General features: G+C 40.6%; 1 protein-coding gene across 9 annotated transcripts in view; it reads left to right on the top strand.

The window, feature by feature from the left end:
* The window catches only part of NAV3 (neuron navigator 3), a 426,597-nt gene that overhangs the window by 255,491 nt on the left and 150,613 nt on the right, over nucleotides 1-20,493 (top strand). For 8 of the 9 annotated variants that reach the window (XM_083463072.1, XM_083463071.1, XM_083463073.1 and 5 more), the window contains 3 exons: nucleotides 48-165; nucleotides 798-850; nucleotides 17,761-17,833. In XM_083463072.1, coding sequence (XP_083319198.1) covers nucleotides 48-165; nucleotides 798-850; nucleotides 17,761-17,833 — 244 coding nt within the window. Of the gene's footprint in view, nucleotides 1-47; nucleotides 166-606; nucleotides 851-17,760; nucleotides 17,834-20,493 lie in introns of those variants that run through there. The other variant, XM_083463075.1, reaches the window with a different exon arrangement.

Here is a 20,493-nt window from a genome sequence, read left to right as displayed (position 1 = left end):
TTGTCTCTCTTTCTCTCCCCATTTCTCCCACTCCCTCTATTCTGCAGATATACACTGACTGGGCAAATCACTATCTAGCAAAATCTGGCCACAAGCGGCTGATCAAGGACTTACAACAGGACATTGCCGATGGAGTTCTGCTAGCAGAAATCATCCAGATCATTGGTAAGATCTGTGCTCTGAGCCACAGCATGATCTGACTTCTGGCTTAGGAAGGAAAAGGCAATAGAAGTAGAGCCAGCTTAACTGTAAGATGGGTACCAAATAGAGAGCCGTGACTTGGCCTCCAATTTCTCCCAGATTTTATATGTGTGTGTGTGTGTGTGTGTGTGTGTGTGTGTGTGTGTGTGTGATAGATATGTTTGTGTCTGCTCCACCATTCTTTTAAGGGCCAGAAAACTGTTTCACACACTTGGCATTGTTTAAAATGAATGCTTCATTAAGCCATATGTCTCCAATGTGTGCATTTTATTAGCTGGAGTGGTTTATACTTTCTGAGATGCCTTGAAACTGTATCCTGATCCCACAAAGACAATTGTGGACGATTTCATGTCAGCAGTCATTTGGCAGGGGCTGGAGAATTGGTAGCAACCTCCTTTTGCACTTCCCCTTTGCATGATTTGTGCATGGGGAAGGAACTGCTGTTAACAAGGCAGATTGTTACTGTGTAGCGTTTCAGTGTGCTTAGAGCAAAGTTCAGGATCTACAAAATTCTTGTATGTCTGTTTACTTTCTTCCTTGTGGTCACATAGTTTACTCTGACTTTTTTTTTTTTAACCCTCACTGTTTTCCTTCAGCAAATGAAAAGGTTGAAGATATCAATGGCTGTCCTCGAAGCCAGTCTCAAATGGTAAGAATAAACCAGATTTTTGTGTTATGATGTCACATCTGAGCTTTACTGGATTGTGTACTACTGGCTATTCATTTTGCTTTATGTTGATTATGCTATGCATATTTCCTTTGGTTTTTTGAAAACATAGTCTTGGTTTGTTATCTTTGGATAGAAGCAAGTTCAGGGTATAAGGGAGCTGAAAAACACCATTAGCATTGACTATTAGATTAATTATGAATGTATTTATTTCAACTTATTTCTATGTTACTCCGATTTATATGGATAATTTCAATTCCAAAGCTGCTTTAAAGACAGAAAATAGCAGAACCAATTTTGAGTGGAGTCTTTGTGTCTGGACTACTGGTTTGAAATAAGGCGTTTGCCAACTCTTAATGAATATAAATAGCCTCTCTGCTTGTCCACAATGAAGTCCAGTTAAATAGTCTGAGAAGTATCTCTTGAGACATGTGTAACCTTCTACTGGAAGAGGCTGAGCTAAAACCAGCAAGTACTTGAAAGTCAGGATATATCCCAAGGCAATTAGTTTCCCATCCAGAAGTGGGACTTAAATTTTGTACTCTTTATTGATTAGCAGTGTCTGTGGCTATAAAGAGAATTCATTGTAGAATGTTGTGGAAACAACACATGGAATCTCCCTTTCCCCAGATCTCTCAGTTAATTTTCTCCTATAGGATTGTTCTAATTGCTTAGAGGCATAGTGACACTGTATGTTTTAGCTGCTAATCATATCTCTGCTAGATAGTTGAGAAAGGAGGCTGCTAACATTCAGTGTGACACAGGAAGCTGCCGATGCTAAAATTAACTCTTCATTGACAAGCTGCTTGCTGGGGCAAAACTAAGCAGCAGGTGTTGATCATTAAGAGAAAGACGGCTAATTCAAGTTAAGATAATAACTTTTGTGTGTTTCTGCCAGTATGCCCATTAAGAAACAGAAACAAATAGTGAAACAATAAATTCAGGATCTTATTACATAAACATTGCAGTTAAGTTCACTCTTATATGGCACTAGGCAGCTTACATTAAAAATGAAGAAATGCCTGGGAAATAGTGATACGGGGCAGTAAGGAAGGGGCAAGAAGGAAGACCATAATTTTCTAATTCCTGTACATGTCTGCTCAGAAGTCAGCTCCACTGAGTTCAGTGGGACATTCACAGGCCAGTGTGTATAAGATTGCAGCCTAAGAGTAATCTGACCTATTCCAGGCAGCTCTTAGGGGCATCAGCCAGTGTGAGTGTTGGTTGGTTCAGATTACTACTTCCACATAGTTTCACATGATATCTTGCTTATGTGACATCCCTGTGGTCCCAGAGCTTCCAAGGGACAAAAATGATCTCTGGATGGGTCAACGCCTCCATCCAAGGAGTGCAAGACTCTTTCTAGACAAGCTGCTAAATAGCCATTTGGCTTTACATGGGGCTGCTCTTTAAGAGGGTTTCGAAGCTGCAACTAGGGCAGAATGCAGCAGTGAGCCTGCTTCTGGATGTACAGTCTTAAAAGACTTTTATTGGTTGCCAAATTACTGCTAAGTGGAAATTAAGGTGTTAACACTGACATATAATTCTTTAAATGGCTTGGATCCCAGGTATCTGAACCCCTCCTCCCACGTTGAACCTGTTTGGGTGGTAAGATCTGCGGGATAAGATCTCATGCATCATCTGTGGTTTGATGGTGCATGAAAGGGCCTTCTCTGTGTTTGCCCCCAGCTTGGGAAATGACATTCTTCTCATAATGCACCTCGCACCATCACTGAGTGCTTTTTTAAACAATTGGTCAATACAGACCTTTGTTCAAGTGAGTGTCTTCTCTTCTCCTGCATTGCTCTTCTGTACTCTTCTGCTTTGTTAAGTTTGTTACTAGTCAGTTTTGTGGGTTTAAAAAAATATTTTTAAATGATGATTTATACCTGTTTTAACTGTGATATTTTTTGTAACCTGTCCTAGAACTATTTGGCGAAAGGAAGGCAATAAATAAATGACTAGGTGTCCCCCCCTCCCCAAGCATATTGCAATGAGCAAATCTGCCTCTAGGATGAAGAACCTTGTGGGGGAATAAGACAACCCCTGTGAGGCTCCTACATATAAAATAATTATGTCCATTATTTTCCCTTCTTCCGACCTCACCACTCTGTCTTGGATTTCCATATGGTGAGACAACCATGGAGACCCAGGTTCTGATTCCCAGTCATCTGTGAACCTCACTGAGTGATTATGGTCTTATCGTGGTCTCTCAAGCCTACCTCACAGGGTGGTTGTGATGTGAAGATAAAGGGTGTGTGTGAGAGACAGACAGGGAGAACTATCTTAAAATGAAAAGAAACAGCTAAAAGAGATGTTGTGAAAATGGGCAGCTTTCAATTATTTCCATATTGACTAAGCAAACACACCTTCTTATCGTGACAAAGAAACAACATGACTTTGTATGATAATATTTTAATGCTTTTTAACGGTTACTCACAGAGTTGGCAAGAAGGGTAAAGGACCTTTTGTTTTTGCCCAGAATCTGGCTAGACATGTGCAACTGTGAACACAACATGGACAAAGTCAACATATAAAGTAAACATGGCCTAGAGAGATCAACAAAGTCATCCTTAATTTCAGGGAATTTCCCTCAACTAGAGGGAACTGGTTAAAGGGAAGCTGAAGGAGAGGAAGGGTATTCAGATCCTTTGGGAAAGCTTGCGTGCAATTTCAAATGGAAGTACCTTGGATCAAATATTTGAGAGAATGATCAGGGAGAACAGGGCCAGATGTGTAGTATGGTCCAACTCGCCCTGATCCTGCAAGCTGCATCTGCTGCTACCTTCTGTCCTTGTCCCTGCAGTGTTCCTCAGAGCAGGATGAAGGCAAAAGCGGTTCAGCTCTCCCAGTCCTAGTGTCAGACCTTGGTATCTCAGATTTCACTGGTGTCCTGTGCAATCCCCAAAACCAGCACACCTCACCTCTGGCCTTCCATTGGATGTCATAGCCGTGGTGCCTGCTGCAGCACCCCAGAAGCTCTGCTCTCCTACATCCACCTTTGCCAGTTCCCGGGAGAGTGCAACTCCCACAGTGAAGGGAGCCCCCAGGAGCCTTCCCTCTCTGTGAGACTCATGCACAGAACATCCTTTTTCTGCTGGGGAACGGACTGGGGCAACAAATTCCAGCATCCTCAGTGTGCTTATGTCACATGGTTCCCGATGAAGCGGAGGCTCACTAAAGGCCTTCTCTCTTGGTGGGAATAGCATGTGCAGCATCATTTTCATGTTGGGGATGCTGGGACTTGGAGTTGCAGTTGAATCCTCTCCAGTGGGATGATACCTGAAAGCTACAATCTCCCTCTCTCTCTCTCTCTTTGCCTGACTAAAGGTAAGCTTTTTTCTCCCCTATCCCGAATGGAAAGGAGGATGCATAAATGGTGGTTTCAGGTATATTGTTGTTGTTTGTTTTTATTAAATTTAAAGGATCTCAGGGTGGCAAATACATATTTTTTTAAGAAAATAAATACAATTTTTAGAAAGCCGACTTTTATTGAACAGTTAAAAAATTGGAAAAGCATTCACCGCTAATACTTTCAAGTTTGCCAGGAACAGTGCCTTTCAACCATCAAGTCTGGATAAAGAGGAATGTTATTAAATGAACAATAATGGGGGAGGCAGATTCACCTCACCAGTGAAGGCCAACCCGCAAACAGAACTACTAGTGAAAAGATCCTGTTATGGATCAGTGCCAACAGCGCAGTGGCCAATGCTGGCACAACCAACAGGGCAGGGGTGCCAACTTGAATGGTATAGTGGGGAGGGAGAGATAATACCAGCCCCACACGATTGATCACAAGATATGGCATGCACACACCACTTGAATGACAATGGCCACCAACTTTGTGGGAGCTGGCCCCTTCAGATATTTTGCTGGGAGGGGCAAACTTCTAGGAGTTTGCTCCTATGCAGCAGGGCTTCTCCTGTCAATTATAAAGCATGAAGCGGTTTCTTAAGCACTTTTGAGGAATTTGTCTGTAGAATTATAGAATTGTAGAGTTGGAAGGGACCATGAATGTCATCTAGTCTAACCCCCTGCAAAGCAAGAATCTCAACTAAAGCATCCGTGACAGGTGGCTTGCAATGTGTCTTTTAACCTTGTCCCCTTTTCAGAGCCGCACTTGTTGATCCCTTCACTCTTATCTCAAAAAGGCTTTCTCACCTCTGGAAATGGTTCACAAAAGAAAAGCAGCTAAAACGATATTGGGCTTAGACCAGAAGGATGAAGCTTATATGGCTTTTAGTTTATTAAGAAAGACCTTTGAAAGGATCATGAAACTGGCTTATAACATGATGAGTGGGGGAGAGAGAGAAGGATTTTTCTTCATTGTACTAAAACCAGGATATCCAATGAAATTGATTGTATGTTTGTTCTGAATCTGGACAGACAAAAAGAAATTACTATTTCACGCAGTGCATAGTTAGCTTATGGAATTCACTGCCATAGAATGTGATGGTGGCTTAAAAATATTAGACCTATTTTTATTTTTATTTTATAAAGCAAGTGTTTAACCAGTATAGTTAGTGAGTTGCCACTTTTAAAACTTTTTAAATACTTTGTAGAACTCAGTAATCTTTGGAGAACAGGTTCGTTTGCTTTTTCAGACCTTCCTGTAAAAGAAAGAAAGAAAAGAAAGCATATTTTTCAGGCTGTATATGTAAAAGAAAGCAAACTCCAAGGATGTTATCTATGATTCTGGGCCTCTCCAGACTGCAGGTGTATTCTACAATATGTCCTTGATACAGTGCATTAGTGATAGACTCTGGTTGTACAATGCTTCTCCAGTGCCACAACATTGTTGCAGTCCAGAACAATTATGGTATAAAAATTAAGGGATTTCAGCAGGAAGTGATGGGATATGCACTGATTGGAAATAAAGCAGTATAACTACCCCAACACTTTGCAGGCACAAAGAGTATTGAAAGCCGGATTGCATGTGACTGCCCTAATAGCAAAATGAGCACAAATCATAATGAATGTGCAATAAAAAGGATGTCTGGAAGGGTGCACTGCAGGAGAAGGTAGGATTTAGCTGTATCAGTTATTATGAACTAGCCTGTCCTTGTAGCCTGTCCCTACAGGCTGCAATTCCATACCCACCACCCAGAGGTATGTGAGCTCAATTTAATGCAATAGGACTTATTTCTCAACAGCAGGTGTGGAGAAGCTTTTTCAGCCCAAGAGCTGGATCCACAACTTACCTGTGCGCCATTTTTGACTGGTGGGTGGGATACTCACCTGTCAATCATGAGCAGGCACAGGCTTATGTCCAGTCTTAGTACTGTAGTCCCACAGCACTGAATTTGGAGATAAGCCTCTGATTGCTCTAAAATACAGTAGACATAGGTTTATCTCATCTTAGGACTGTGGGGTCCTGGTGCTAAGATAAGAGATTAAAAGCTGTTGGCTTTTATCACCACAGAATAAGTCAGCAGACAGACCAGGATGGTAAAAGGTAGCATGCCCCAAAAGTGATTAATATTGTGACCACCCATGAAAGTGAACGATCTTCTCTTAAGTTTGGCCCAGTTAAATTTTAATGGGAAATTGTTTTGATTTAATAGCTTTCAGGCAATGGGTTTGGAGGAGTGGGGGAGAAATGAGAAAACAAAAATGTATAGAGGAATTTAATATGCAACATTACTTTTAAATTCTTTATTTTTAAAATGGTCAATAATTAGAATCTTAGTTTTCTGTGAAATATTTCAAAATCTGGAAATTGTTAAAAGTTCTAGTGAGGCCTCTAGGCAGCCAGTCTGCTTCTTATTAAAGGGATGTTGTCAAGGCTAGCAGTTAGGTTAGTCATAGTTGTACAACTTTGTTTTTAAAAGGAAATGTTTAGCTTCAGATTAGTCAAATATTCAAAGCCCTGCAGATTAAATGTGAAATGACCAAATCTATAAATATTCTTATGATATTGATGGTGCCTTTCTGAAGAGTAGTAATTTATACCAACAAAGAAATAAATTCTAAGCCTATTTTCCCTCATGGCAGGCAGGGGAGAAGCCCAAGGCATTTGCTGCATGGGTTAGAGGACAAGATGGCTCCCCTCAAATTTCGTGAACAAAAGCCAACAGGACTGGAATTTAAATCTTTCTTTAAAACTGGTGACGGGACATAATATTCCACTGTATCTGAGAACAACAGGCTAGCTTAGGTGGCACCAGATAGACCACATAGGCAGCGCTCTCCTCATTTTGTTGGCATCTGTCTTTCTTGGAAGACAATGGAGTGTACCTCTGGAGGTGAAGTCAAACTGCTAGAGAATCACAGGGGCTGCTGTGGCTGCAGAGACTGGTAGCTCATTACTGCTGCCTACTGTGGTGTTTTTGCTGTGGTGTTTTTGCATCAAAGTGACCTCTCTGGGGCACAAGCCTGGACAGTGTGTATGGACGTCCTGGGATGCCCAGATGACAAGACCCCATCCCCAGCCTCACAGATGTGGTCCAAAGGAAAGCAGAGCAATATGTTTGGCACCAACTTGGCTGCAGGAGTTGCTGGAAGGAAGCGTATAAGGCACCATCCAACCATCTTAGGGACTCTACTCCAGATTTGTGTAGAGTTTACTCCTTAGCCTTTTCTTCTCCCTAAGATATCCCACAATGGAGCAGAGGTTAAGGATCTGGGTTGAGTGCACTGGCAACCAATTAGTTTCTGGGCCCAAATCAAAGTGCTGGTTTTGAACTATAAAGCCTTAAATGGCTTAGGACTGCAGTACCTCAAAGACTGCCTCTCGCCATATAAATCGACCCAAGAGATCTGGAAGGTGACAATGTGAGGCTGGGCCTCTTCTCTGTTTGCTCCCCTTTTGTGGGATGCTCTTCTCAGGGAGCAGAGACTTGGCTGGTTCCTTCATTGCATATCTTTAGGTGAAGTATTTCTCTTTAACCGGGTGTTCAACTGATTAACATTACAGTGGTACCTTGGGTTACAGACGCTTCAGGTTACATACGCTTCAGCTTACAGACCCCGCTAACCCAGAAATAGTACCTCGGGTTAAGAACTTTGCTTCAGGATGAGAACGGAAATTGTGCTCCGGCAGCACGACAGCAGCAGGAGGCCCCATTGGCTAAAGTGGTGCTTCAGGTTAAGAACAGTTTCAGGTTAAGAACGGACCTCAAGAACGAATTAAGTACTTAACCCAAGGTACCACTGTATATGGCTTTTAAATGTGTTTGTGGAAGTGCGGGGTTATTGGTTTGTTTTTGCTTTATCATGTATATTTTGTATTCTCTTTTTGTATTTTTATGTTGTGAACTGCCTTGGCATCTTTAGATGAAAGGCAGTATACAAATGTAATAAATATTAATAATATAATTTACGTACATTGCTAGTGAATTGGGCCTGTATTGGTTGCATTGCATTGTGTTGTCGGTAATGTGATTTAGTAAAATAGGCACGCCTTGTAACAAAAATACAGCAAACTATTCACAATTACACAGTTTGTTTTTTGAATGTGTTTATCTGAGCACAAAAGTATCAAACTCTGTTAGTTGGCCTTGTAAACATACCAAGACAGTAGTTGACTCTAAGAAATATTCTAGGCACACCTGTTTGTTGCAGGAATGAATAAATTTCTTTCAGGGTAACAGAAGGATTAGAAAAATATGTCGGATTCATCAAAGTCTATTTATATGATTGTTTGAAAGGAAACGTTTCAGCATGCTAAAGATACAAAGAATGTGCAGAATGCTACCCACCACTTAAAATAACATCAATAGCAATATTATATAAACTCCCCCCCCTTCAATGTGTATTATTAAACTGAAATTCAGAACCAATGTAAGCTGCACTTGGGATAGATGATCCAATGATACGTCTCTATACAGCTATGAAACAAATAGCTACCGTATTCCCAAGGAACAGAAACCAGGGTTTTGATTTGACTTGCAATTTATTTGCCTAGACCTTAAGAGGCATGACTCATAAGAAACAAAATGCTTGAAGCAGCAGGCACCAAACAACTCAGGTTTATTCAAATAAGATATATTACTACATGAATGCTGACTTAAGCACTTCCACTTTCTCTGTTGGCAGTAACAACAAACAGGAACAGCCCACCATCAACATCCTAGGAGAGAGAAGCTTAGAGGCTAAGCAGTCACCAGTTCAAATCCCCGCGACGGGGTGAGCTCCCGTTGCTCGATTCCTACTCCTGCCAACCTAGCAGTTCGAAAGCACGCCAAAGTGCAAGTAGATAAATAGGTACCGCTCCAGCAGGAAGGTAAACAGTGTTTCCGTGCACTGCTCTGGTTCGCCAGAAGCTGCTTAGTCTTGCTGGCCACATGACCCGGAAGCTGTACACCGGCTCCCTTGGCCAATAAAGCGAGATGAGCACCGCAACCCCAGAGTCGGTCCCGACTGGACCTAATGGTCAGGGGTCCCTTTACCTTTTAATGCATTCATGACACAACAACGTCCCATCATTCCACCCTCTTCTGCAGTTTCCTTTAGAGCACAGGCTTCTTAGTCAAGAAGACCACTGTTTCAATTCCTGGAATCTCCAGGTAGGGCTGGGAAAGTCCTCAGTCTGAAATCCTGTCTGTGTAGAATGGGGTAGTCAACCTTTTTATACCTACTGCCCACTAATGCATCTTTCTTGATGGTAAAATTTCCTTACCGCCCACCAGTGCTCAATAGAAGGAGGATCCAGCTTGTGATGTAGAACCACCTACCGCCCACCTAGAATCCTGAAACGCCCACTAGTGGGCTGTAGGAACCAGATTGACAACCCCTGGTGTAGAATATCGAGCTAGGTAAACCAATAGTCTGAATGAGTATAAAGCAGCTTCCCCTGCACCATATTGTGCTAACCTCTTGTTCCTGCGGAAGCCAGTTCAAGGATTCCTGCTGGTGCAATGAGAATCCCCCCTCCTCCCCTTGCGTGATCCCTTCTGTCCCCAGATTTGCTCTGGAGGATTGGGGGATTCTACTACCAGAAGAGATTTAGGGGATACCTGAGATTGTTGAACCACATTGTCTAATTGTGAGTGAGACTGAGATGAAAGCCCCTAGTCTCACTTTTTTTCCTCCCCCCCCCCCTTTTGCCACCATTGCTTATTTTTCAGTGGTGATGTGTCAACCCCAGTAGCTGAAGACTGCATTTTTTAAAACCACCAATTTTAAATGTTTCTCTGTCCTTGGACATATAACTTCTCACCACCACCACCAACAACAACTAATAGCCTTGGGCTTTCCATCAAGTAGGGCATTCTAAGTTCTGTTAGCAAACTGTGACATTTCACAGCAGTATCTATTCATCTTTGCGGCTGGCCTTGGGATAGCATTTAATCTCTTGTTCAGCATCATTTCCTCAAAAAGCCTGCCCAGAAGGAGTTCTGCATACCTAGTGTTATTTGTTTCTAAGCAGAAATATTTCACCAACATATCATGCATAGCTGTCGTTCGTATACCTGCTTCCTTGTTACTTGGTCATGCTGAGTTTTAGGTTTATCTGCTGCAAATACTCAAAAATACTTAACCTTGTCTGGAAACCTGACTGACTTAGCAAACTTTATAAGCTGATAACATGCACCCAGGAGGTCTACATAACAACGAGGGGGGGGGGAATCTCATTGATGTAGTGAGTGCTTAAGATGGTTGACTGGCTTGCTGATTTTCCTCCTAGGAAATTATGATTCTCTTCTGCATGTGTCTCACAACTTCAGAAAGATATAAAGAGAAGCAGAAGACTGAAAAAGGGGAAGGAAAGGTGGGGGAATCACTTATATCCAAGGACAGAAAAGGTTACGCAAAGACAGCTGAAAGTTTTTTTGGTTAAATCAGTATGCTGGATGGAGGCAAATGGGGTATAAACAGTCAGGAATACACAAGGGCAAGAACCCTAAGGAGTGTAAGGGAAGATATTTCATTTCACAAAGGACTTTAAAACAGGAATGAGGGATAATGGGAGTTCAGCAACATCTGAAGTGCCACAGGTTAGCAAACCCTGTTGTAAAATAGCCAGTCCGAACAACAGTCACTTAAGGACATGCACACTGTTAAGACCATATTCATGTAAGACAATCTTAATTGGGTACAAGTGATCTCTGAAGAAGAAGGAGAAGAAAGAAAATAACCAGTAATAGTTGCAGGACCAGCCGTTTTCCTCGCCCATTGTTTGCTATTAACATTAGCAACCACATAATGCATATTAGCTTTTAAGCTATTTTATGATTATTATTTTTTTTGCATTGCACTCTTTGACATGGTTAGTTTATTTTTGCCCATTTTATATTGCTTTGGTTCCTGTGATGATGAACAGCTGTATAACACTTCTAATAAGTACTGATGTAATAACACATTCATTTCATACATTAATATGGCACCTTATAAGAACCATATTTATCCTTTTATCATGTGTGAGTGTCCCTCATTCTCTTGCTTTCCCGCTTCCTAAAAAGGCATAGGTTAAAGATTATCCTGTATTTTTTCATTCTGAAACAAAAGAAAAATGCTGTATTTTTGAAACAGCTGATTTTCTGGTTATTTTTCCGTTCTTCGATCAGTTGTCGTATCTTGTGGGGCTTTCCCCCACTTAGAACTTGGTGTCAGCCTGGTGTTACTTTATTTATCTGGCCTGTGTTTATTTCAAAATGTGTTTATTTCAAAAAGCTCTAGTCCTGTTTTAATGGTAATTATGCTTAGGATAATAATGCTCAATTTGTGTTTGATGTTGCAATCCTATGAACATTTAGCTTTGATTAAGCTTGATTGAAAATAGGTAGACTTTACATGTATAAAATTGTACTACAGTGGTACCTCGGTTTAAGAGCAGCCCTGTTTATAAAATAAATATATAAAATTATAAAAAAAGAACAGCCCTGTTTATGAAATAATGGAGCTTCATAACATGTACAGTGGTACCTCGGGTTAAGAACTTACCGTAATTCGTTCTGGAGGTCTGTTCTTAACCTGAAACTGTTCTTAACCTGAAGCACCACTTTAGCTAATGGGGCCTCCTGCTGCCGCCGCGCCACCACTGCACGATTTCTGTTAGCGGAGTCTGTAACCTGAAGCGTATGTAACCTGAAGTGTATGTAACCCAAGGTACCACGGTACTTCTGCCCTTTGGTATGATAGCTTGGATCCTAACTAGACTTAGGCTTGCTGGAGTATCTCCCACCCCCATCCCCAGATGTTCACACTTGCAGAAGGAGGGTGGTTATTTTCATTGATTCCCTTTTTCCCAGCAGTCCCTTGTACACTCTGAAAATGTGCTTCAAAGTGTTGGGGGCCTCTCCAGACCAGCATGAGAGGTGGCACAGGTCACCTCCTGTTGAGTCAAAATAGCCTCCTGCGTTTTGCCAGTGGCATTTTCTGTTGGATCTCAGCCCCAGACCTCAGGACCATGAGTTAAGATTACTCAAGAATCTCTTAAGAGCTGAATACGCAGAGAAACTGGAAAAGACAAGTAGGTAACAAAAGTGCATATAATCAATGGAAAGCCTTTATTTGTCTCTGTGAATACTTCATGTCAAATAACCTTCCTATCCAATTTAAGGATATTGTGCTTAGAATTTCCTAAGACTCCACACTCCCCAAATGAGCTTAACAGAATCCATATCACAACTTCATAAATGAACGCTGATTTTTTAAAAAAGAAAAAAGAAGCATTATTGTAGGGTGGAAGTTTTATATATATAGACATCTTGTCCAGCATCCAAGCTCTTCATCAATCTTTGGGGCTTTTAAATCTACTTTTGGCAATGGATGCAAAAACACAGAAACATAACAAATCTATCTTTTAATCGTTAATCGTTGTCACATTTCCTTAGAAGTGTCCATTTCTTTAAATAAAATACTTCTCTTAAGCGTGCTTAGGATTCTGGGCTCTCACCAGTATAATTTCTTTAGTAAAGGCTTGAGAATCTGGCAGATTGTCATATTTATGGAACTGATTAATCTCTGGGAAAGGAAGGAATAATATATAGTTGTATTAGTCATCATTAATTATCCTGTGTACATGCTATAATTCATTATGTTTGGAAGCAGAGAAGGTGCAATCTGCCAGAGGAAGGAGATGAAAGCAACTCTTAGTAATACGAAAATCAATGATAAAGAATATACATTTTTAAGATAAGCCAGTGGTGAGTTTCTATCCAACAACTGAATTATTCATGTAAATTTATTTACTTGCAATTACTGGATAATGACATATGCTCAAACTAAATTTTGATTTGCAATTTTTCTTTTGTAAAATATTAAGATACTGTATGAAATACTCACCTTGTATTCCATTCAAGCACCTCAAAAGGGGGAAATTAACCTTTTGCTTCACAGGGATGAATTCAGAATGTGCATTGCTAATATTTTTACATAATGGGAAAATCTGTAGGTAGTAAACAGCTTGTTGTCTTCCTAATTGCCTATTGTCTTTCTAATTACCTATTGTTAGGTCGGTGGTTCAAATCCCTGCAACAGGGGTGAGCTCCTGTTGTTCGGTCCCAGCTCCTGCCCACATAGCAGTTCAAAAGCACATTAAGTGCAAGTAGATACCGTATTTTTCGCCCTATAGGACGCACCGTCCCATAAGGCGCACCTAGTTTTTTGGGGGGGAAATAAAGGGGAAAAAATTATTTCTCCCCCAGGCACGGGGCTGGGGCGGGGGAAGCCCGAGCTTCCCCCGACCCCAGCCCCCAGAACAGGCAACTCTCCGCAAGCCGTGGGAGCCCAGCGCAGGGCTCCCGCACCTTGCAGAGAGCTGCGTGAAGCCTGGGCGCACTGATCTCAGCGCGCCCAGGCTTCGGCATGCAGGCAACTCTCTGCAAGCCGTGGGAGCCCAATGTGGGTTCCCACGGCTTGCGGAGAGCTGCGCGAAGCCTGGGGAGCGAGAGGGGTCGGTGCGCACCGACCCCTCTTGCTCTCCAGGCTTCAGCGAAAGCCTGCATTCGCCCCATAGGACGCACACACATTTCCCCTTCATTTTTGGAGGGGGAAAAGTGCGTCCTATAGGGCAAAAAATACGGTAAATAGGTACCGCTCCGACTGGAAGGTAAACAGCATTTCTGTGCGCTGCAACTTAGACATGTTGGCCACATGACCCAGAAGCTGTCTGTGGAGAAACGCTGGCTCCCTCGGCCTATAGAGTGAGATGAACGCGTAACCCCAGCGTCGTCCGCGACTGGACCTAACGGTCAGGGGTACCTTTACCTTTATGGTCAGATTCAATAAGGTTGCTGCATCTAATCTCTTCCAGCCATAGTCCTAACCCGTTGAAGATCTATAACAATATTCTCTATTTATACTACAATTATTAAGTTCTTATTTAAAAGAAATAAACTGGGTCCCAAAAGAATATTAAACCTTCAATCTAAATTCCAAATTCCTTCATATTTATCTCAAAGTTTTAAGCACATAGCACCCTCAGCTCTCACTAGTGGACTTAGTGGGAAAGAGCTGTGATGAACATAGTATTCCTGTCTCTCATAACAGGTACTTAACTTTTTTGTGAGTCTCAACCCTATTTGCCTTTTAAAATTTCCATTGGGTACATTGGACTTGCCTTTCTGTTTTATATTGTTTTAGTTTCTTGCTTGAGTTACAGCCCTTTCTGAACTTTTCACACACATCTTTTATTCAGTACTTGTAAGATTTGTAGCTTTAATATTTCATAAGCCACAATTCTTGTAATATTTGCTTTGCTCACAGCATTTTATCACAGATTTCAGTGAGATTACAGAGGATGGATTGACCGATCCCAGGATAGAGATGCATACACTAGGTACATTGTAGGACTGATTTATTTTTTTAAATGGAGCATATTCCCTAGATGAGATTTGTTGTTTTGTGTTATGTTGACAGAGTGACTATCCTGCCTTATGTAAAACCCAACAATATAGACAAGTATTACTAAGAAGTACTAGTAGGAAGTAAAACGGCACCGTATACTACATTAACCCTAAAATTTGCTCCTTTAGTAAACATTGATTTCAGAGACCCATTCTAGCTAGCTCTGATTGAAACAGTATGGAGAGCTTAGAAGCTGGATAAAGTCTATTCAAACTTCTGCAACTGCAAAATTTAAATTATTTTCATCTGCTTGTAAGTTTGAATAAAATGTGTTTAGGGCTGCTGGGGTCTGAGTTCAAAGAATAATTGTGGTTTGCCAAGGCAAAAGAGAAGGTAATTAAAGCAGTGTTTATGTACACAATGAAAGCTTCAAAATGGTTAAACTTTGAAGTGTTTTTTTATTATTATTACTGAGTGGAAATGAAAGTGAAAAATAACCCCAATAATTTATTACCCAGTGTCATGCTGGATCTTCTAACAGCATTTATGTAGCACATTTCAAGCGCTCGGTGTAGTTCTTATACATTATCTTGGTGATCTTTGCAAGATACTGTTAGGGAAGGTCACTGTGGTTATCCTCATATTGCTAATGAGGCCTGAGAGCAAAAAGGATTAGTGGTTTGCTTTTGATGAAATAGTGAATTCTTGGCTGGGGTGGGATTTTGAACTGAGTTCTACCTGTTAAGCTGCACTAGTTTGTTTTATTCAGCAAATGCAGATGTAATAACACCATGGACATGTGTAAGTCCTTATACTGTTATACATGACTTCACACTCAAGAATCTAGAAACAGTTAACAAATTGTTCAAAAAGGATTAATTAATTTGCTTTTTCTTGCCCCTTCTATTGTTGTGTCAGCAACCTGCTGCAAAAAAACCCCCTGTATTATTCGGTAACCATATGTGCAATAAAAGGCAATTTTGTTTTTGAATAAATTGACGCTTAACACAGGAAATATGTTTACAGAAGTGTCCAAACTTCTTCACAGAGCTTTCTTTTTCTTGCAACCACCTCTGCAAATATCAATGATGCCGTTAATTACTGTGCGGAAGTATTTCTTCATATAAATGAAGATATTCATAGCAAGTTCAGTTTTGATTTTTTTTATATAAAAAATTACCAGTTTTGTGCTTATACAATTATCTCCAGTAAACATCATTTAACATTCTATCAAATGACAGGCAAGAGGGTAATTTTGAATTCTGCATATTTACTTCAGTGAAGTTAGTCCAGATTTATATGAAAGTGTCGTTAAAATATAGACCAATATGTTTAGTTTAACGTGTTAGCTATTATATTATTTACATTTTGTTGGTCTTAGCAAAACATACTTGGGAGAGATGTTTTCACCCTTGCCCTGACAGATGATAGTTGTCCTTTGGATGCTGTTTCACATCCTACATGAAGAACTACTTTGATAAATGTTTGTTTTTCATTGCAGTAACTTGGTGTGTTCTTTCCAGCATAAAATATAGCCTTCTATACTTTTGGCATGCAGTTTACTCTGAGCTTTTGTGGATGGAGTGAATAGCCCAAGTGTTAAAAGGAGCTTCTGGTTGGTTGATGGGGGGGGGGGATTCTATAATTAAAATACTATTTTTCAGAAGTCATTTGTTCCTTCATCATTTCCCTATGAAATAGCTATTCTTCACAAATATGTAAGTTGATAAACCAGTGGTAGATAAGCCTAGAATGAACCTGGAACTTCATGAAAAATCGTGTCCTCTTCACGGAGGGCACGTGTTGCAGTGAAATCACTAAAATTGACCTTACCATTTTTGTGGGTGGGATTGTTTGGATAGCCACCACAACCCGATTGGGTCCCTCAGTTGCTGGGGTAATTCTGGCCAATGGGGTTGAGAGAATTTGCAGCTGGGGGACCTATTTATACAACTGCATGTTGCGTCGAGCTTCCTCTTAGCGCTTCGTGCACCGGTTCACCCACCCACCTTCCCTATATTTAGGGTCTTGCTATGACCTTGCTATGCTGTTGTGGGTCATCTGCGTTTGGGGCAGGGGCCCAGTAGGAATTCCCCCATTTGGCTGATTGGCTGGTGCCACTTGGGTTTCGCCTCCTGTGTAGCAAATTGTCACAACTTTGTAAAGTTTGGAGGTTCAAGGTGTGGTGAGGGGAGGTTGACACCCCTGCCACTCCCAATGTGCAATAGGGTATTCTTTTAAAGGAATCCAGGTGCTTGCCATGCTTTTGTCCGATCCCCTTCCAGGGGTTAGGGCCACGCCACAGCACCCAGGAGCATTTTGGGGTGAGGTTACATCTGTGGTAGGACCAATGCTCCCCCAGTCTGTTTACCCTTACTGACGTCTGCCGGTGTCCAGTTGTCAGTGCTGCCCTGCCAGAGGTGTAGGTGCAGCTAGTTGAATCAATGCCTAAGCGAACCACTCACATTCAGTAATCAATAAAGTTGTGGCCAAAATTATGCCAGTAACCTTAAACTAATATTGGTGTCAACTGTGTCTTTCTTTGGGAGGTCTTGGGGGTCTTCACACGCAAACCATTGTTAATGAAACAGGTTTCCCAGATTAACATGAAGGAATTCAAGAGATAATGGTGGTGGTGGTGATAATCATATAATATTACTGAAGTATTATTGTCATTATTTAATTTAGTTTAAATAATAACACATACGAAGCTCGCTCACAAAGCTTAGTAAATAATATCTTCTGATATCACACCTTATCCCATACTTTTTACAACCCATTTTCCCCATTTTGCTCTTGACACATTGTCATTGAATCATCTGTTCACCCACGACTTTGTACACACGCTGCAGTATTGTCCATTGTTGCTTATTTTTGTATACAGAATCCACTTTTATGGTAAGTAGGTGGGTTGCTGATTTGTCAGTGTGCCATTCTGGATCAAGCCTTTATGAATTGTTTTTAAGCACCAAAGTGGACAATGAAAGCTTTTATAGCAGCTGACCAATTAACAGTAATCATTCTTGTTAAACTTTACTAAAGAACTGGAGTATGTGATGAATGCAAAGTATTCATATCTCTCTCCCCCTCCCTTTGCTGCATTCAAGTCCATCTTGCAAAATAGCCTTTAACTGCTTTGCTATTTCATGTTCATTTTGCAGATTGAGAATGTTGATGTCTGCCTTAACTTTCTGGCAGCCAGAGGAGTAAATGTCCAAGGTCTTTCTGCGGAAGGTAAGAAAAAGCCATCATCATCATCATCAGAGATAGTGAATTACCTTCTGGAAAGGTACTTCTTCAAACTTGATTTGCAGTATATTATTTTGGAAAAGATATTACCGTATTTTTTTGCTCTATAAGACTCACTTTTTCCCTCCTAAAAAGTAAGGGGAAATGTGTGTGTGTCTTATGGAGTGGATGCCGGTTGCGCAGCTATCCCAGAAGCCAGAACAGCAGGGGGGATCACTGCACAGCAAAAGCAGAATCTTTTTTTTTCTTGTTTTCCTCCTCCAAAAACTAGGTGCATCTTATGGTCTGGTGTGTCTTATAGAGTGAAAAATACGGCAGTTGTCTTATGAAATACAGTTTTGGTTTGACACAATTCTTGGCATAAATTAAAACACTTAAAAAACGCCATTTCCTATGGGAAATATTTATTTAAATTAGCACTTTCCCCTTGAATATCGTTGCCTCCATTTCTTCCTCTTCCTAAAGATTCATAGGTAGAAATATGCTTTCTACAAGTACAAAATGAAAAATGCATATGTGACTTACTGTACTGTATAGTGCAGACAACTGAAGTCAGGAGCAAACCTCATTTTAGCAAAACTCATCAGAATTTGCCAGATCAGAAATTGCCAGATCAGAAATTGCAAGCATTTGCTTCAGAATCTTCTCAAGTTGTGGAGTTTGTTATTTACTGGGAATATCAGCCATTGTCTGATACTGTCAGTAAAACTACAAAGATTTAGAATTACTATTTTTAAGATTGGAAGTTAAAACACTTTTTGTGTGTGCAGGCTTACGTGCTGCACTTAATGACATAACATTATACTGAATCTTCCCGACTAATTCTAAAGTAGCATCATGTTCAGTGGCTCTTAAAAACTGAGAAATGGTGAGTAGTCTACATATAACCAAGTCAGAAAAATCATAGAATTGTAGAGTTGAAAGACATATTTTTTTTTGCATAGATGACTAAACTGATAAATTTTGAATTATACTTTCTCTTTTATAGGAAACATAAGATGTAGTTGTTAGAACTATCTTAATAGTTCCCATCTCTTGAGAAGATTTAAGTAATTAGTTTTTTGACATATATCTGATCAGTGTTGAAAAGATCAAATGGATGAAATGTTTTTCTCTCTCAACTGTATTCAAAAGAAAACAGATTCTGTTAACTTCAGTGGGAAACATTTTTTTTTTTAGGATAATAGGTCACCCTCATTCACATCAGAGAATATAGATTTGTTTGATGTTCCTGGAAGGGGATCATACTTTTTTAAAGCCAGAAGTCACCGGAACTGAGTTCTGGCACCTCTTTTGTGCATTCTGTCACTTACTGGTTGCATTCCAACACCTTTGTGGCATTGTGGTGCTGTTCCACGGCATGGCACTTGGGACTGTGTTTTGGAGGTGGTGGGTGGCATGGTGATTGGAGCGACGTGGCCATCAGTGGTGTAAGGTGGCAGTTCATGTTATTTTGCCTTGGCGGTGGGGCAAACTCAACAACTTTGGTTCCAGCACCTCTTTTTCTAGAAAAAAACGCCTGTATGTACCGTATCTTCCCAGTGTTCCAACTCTGTGTACTGAGCAAAGGTGATATACTGGTGTGAAATAGGGTGCAAATATTTAGAAACTTCCCAAATGTATTTCTCCATTTTGAAATATAAATATATATAATTATTCAAATTACAAACTATTTAACTGCAGTTTATGTCACCAGTTTGTTTCTCTTTATGCTGCAGATGCAAAATATAAATATATGAAATTTCCCCCAAAGTTGTTATTAATAAATTAATATAATAATTGCTCAGTTTTATAAATGTTGTATTTTACAACATGAAGCTCTGTATTTTGTATTAAAAGTCACACTTCACAAATTCCACACCACAAATTCAGCTTGAGTAGGCCTATATATGGTCAGTATCAAAAGAACAGCTACAGTATGTGAGTTTTCCATATTTTAAGGTAGTATTTGAGATCAGATAGGCTCAAGCCCAGCCCAAAATGTTTTGCTGCCTGAGGAACAAAGGACAAGATGGCACCCATTCTGTTCCATGTACAGAAAGTGACTAGGCTGGCTGTTGAATCTTACTTCAACATTGGCAATGGGGAAGTGAACATAACAGGCTAGTTTAGGGGGTTCACAGCATGTGTAACACACACAGCTCTGTCTTCCAAGAGAGGGAAATGGCAAGCGAGCTCAGGAATAATGTCTGGCACCCTGCTGCTGCCCCCCAACATCTGCTTCCTGTGGGTGTGTGGAATTGCCTTATTCAGCCTAATAGTAGGATTGGTCCTGGGAAGGAAATTTGCAGGATTTCCGTATATTCAATATGCTAGTATTACTTTTGGTATATAATTCTGTGGTTTTTATCCAATGCTTTTATTCAATCCCATGCAACAGACTTGTGCAATGAAACTTTCACCTCCACAGCAGGTTTGGGGGCATGTCAGGAGAGGAGAGGAGATGAGAGGAAACAAAAGTCCAATTGCATGAGAAGAAACCACTTACGCAGTATTGGATACAATCCTGTGTATTTTGTACACAACAATTCATGATGCTGCTCTCACCTGATCAATCCTCTTATGTTTCCTACAAGAATCTGGCATTAATAAATGTTCTTAGAAGAACATCCAGTAACCAGGTGTCCTTTAAGCAATCAATGATG

Source organism: Podarcis liolepis (genome assembly GCF_965112155.1).
Source record: "Podarcis liolepis genome assembly, chromosome: 10".
In the NCBI taxonomy this organism is placed as follows: domain Eukaryota; kingdom Metazoa; phylum Chordata; class Lepidosauria; order Squamata; family Lacertidae; genus Podarcis; species Podarcis liolepis.
Note: the sequence above shows the minus strand (reverse complement) of the source record. Positions and strands in the feature narration are given on the sequence as shown.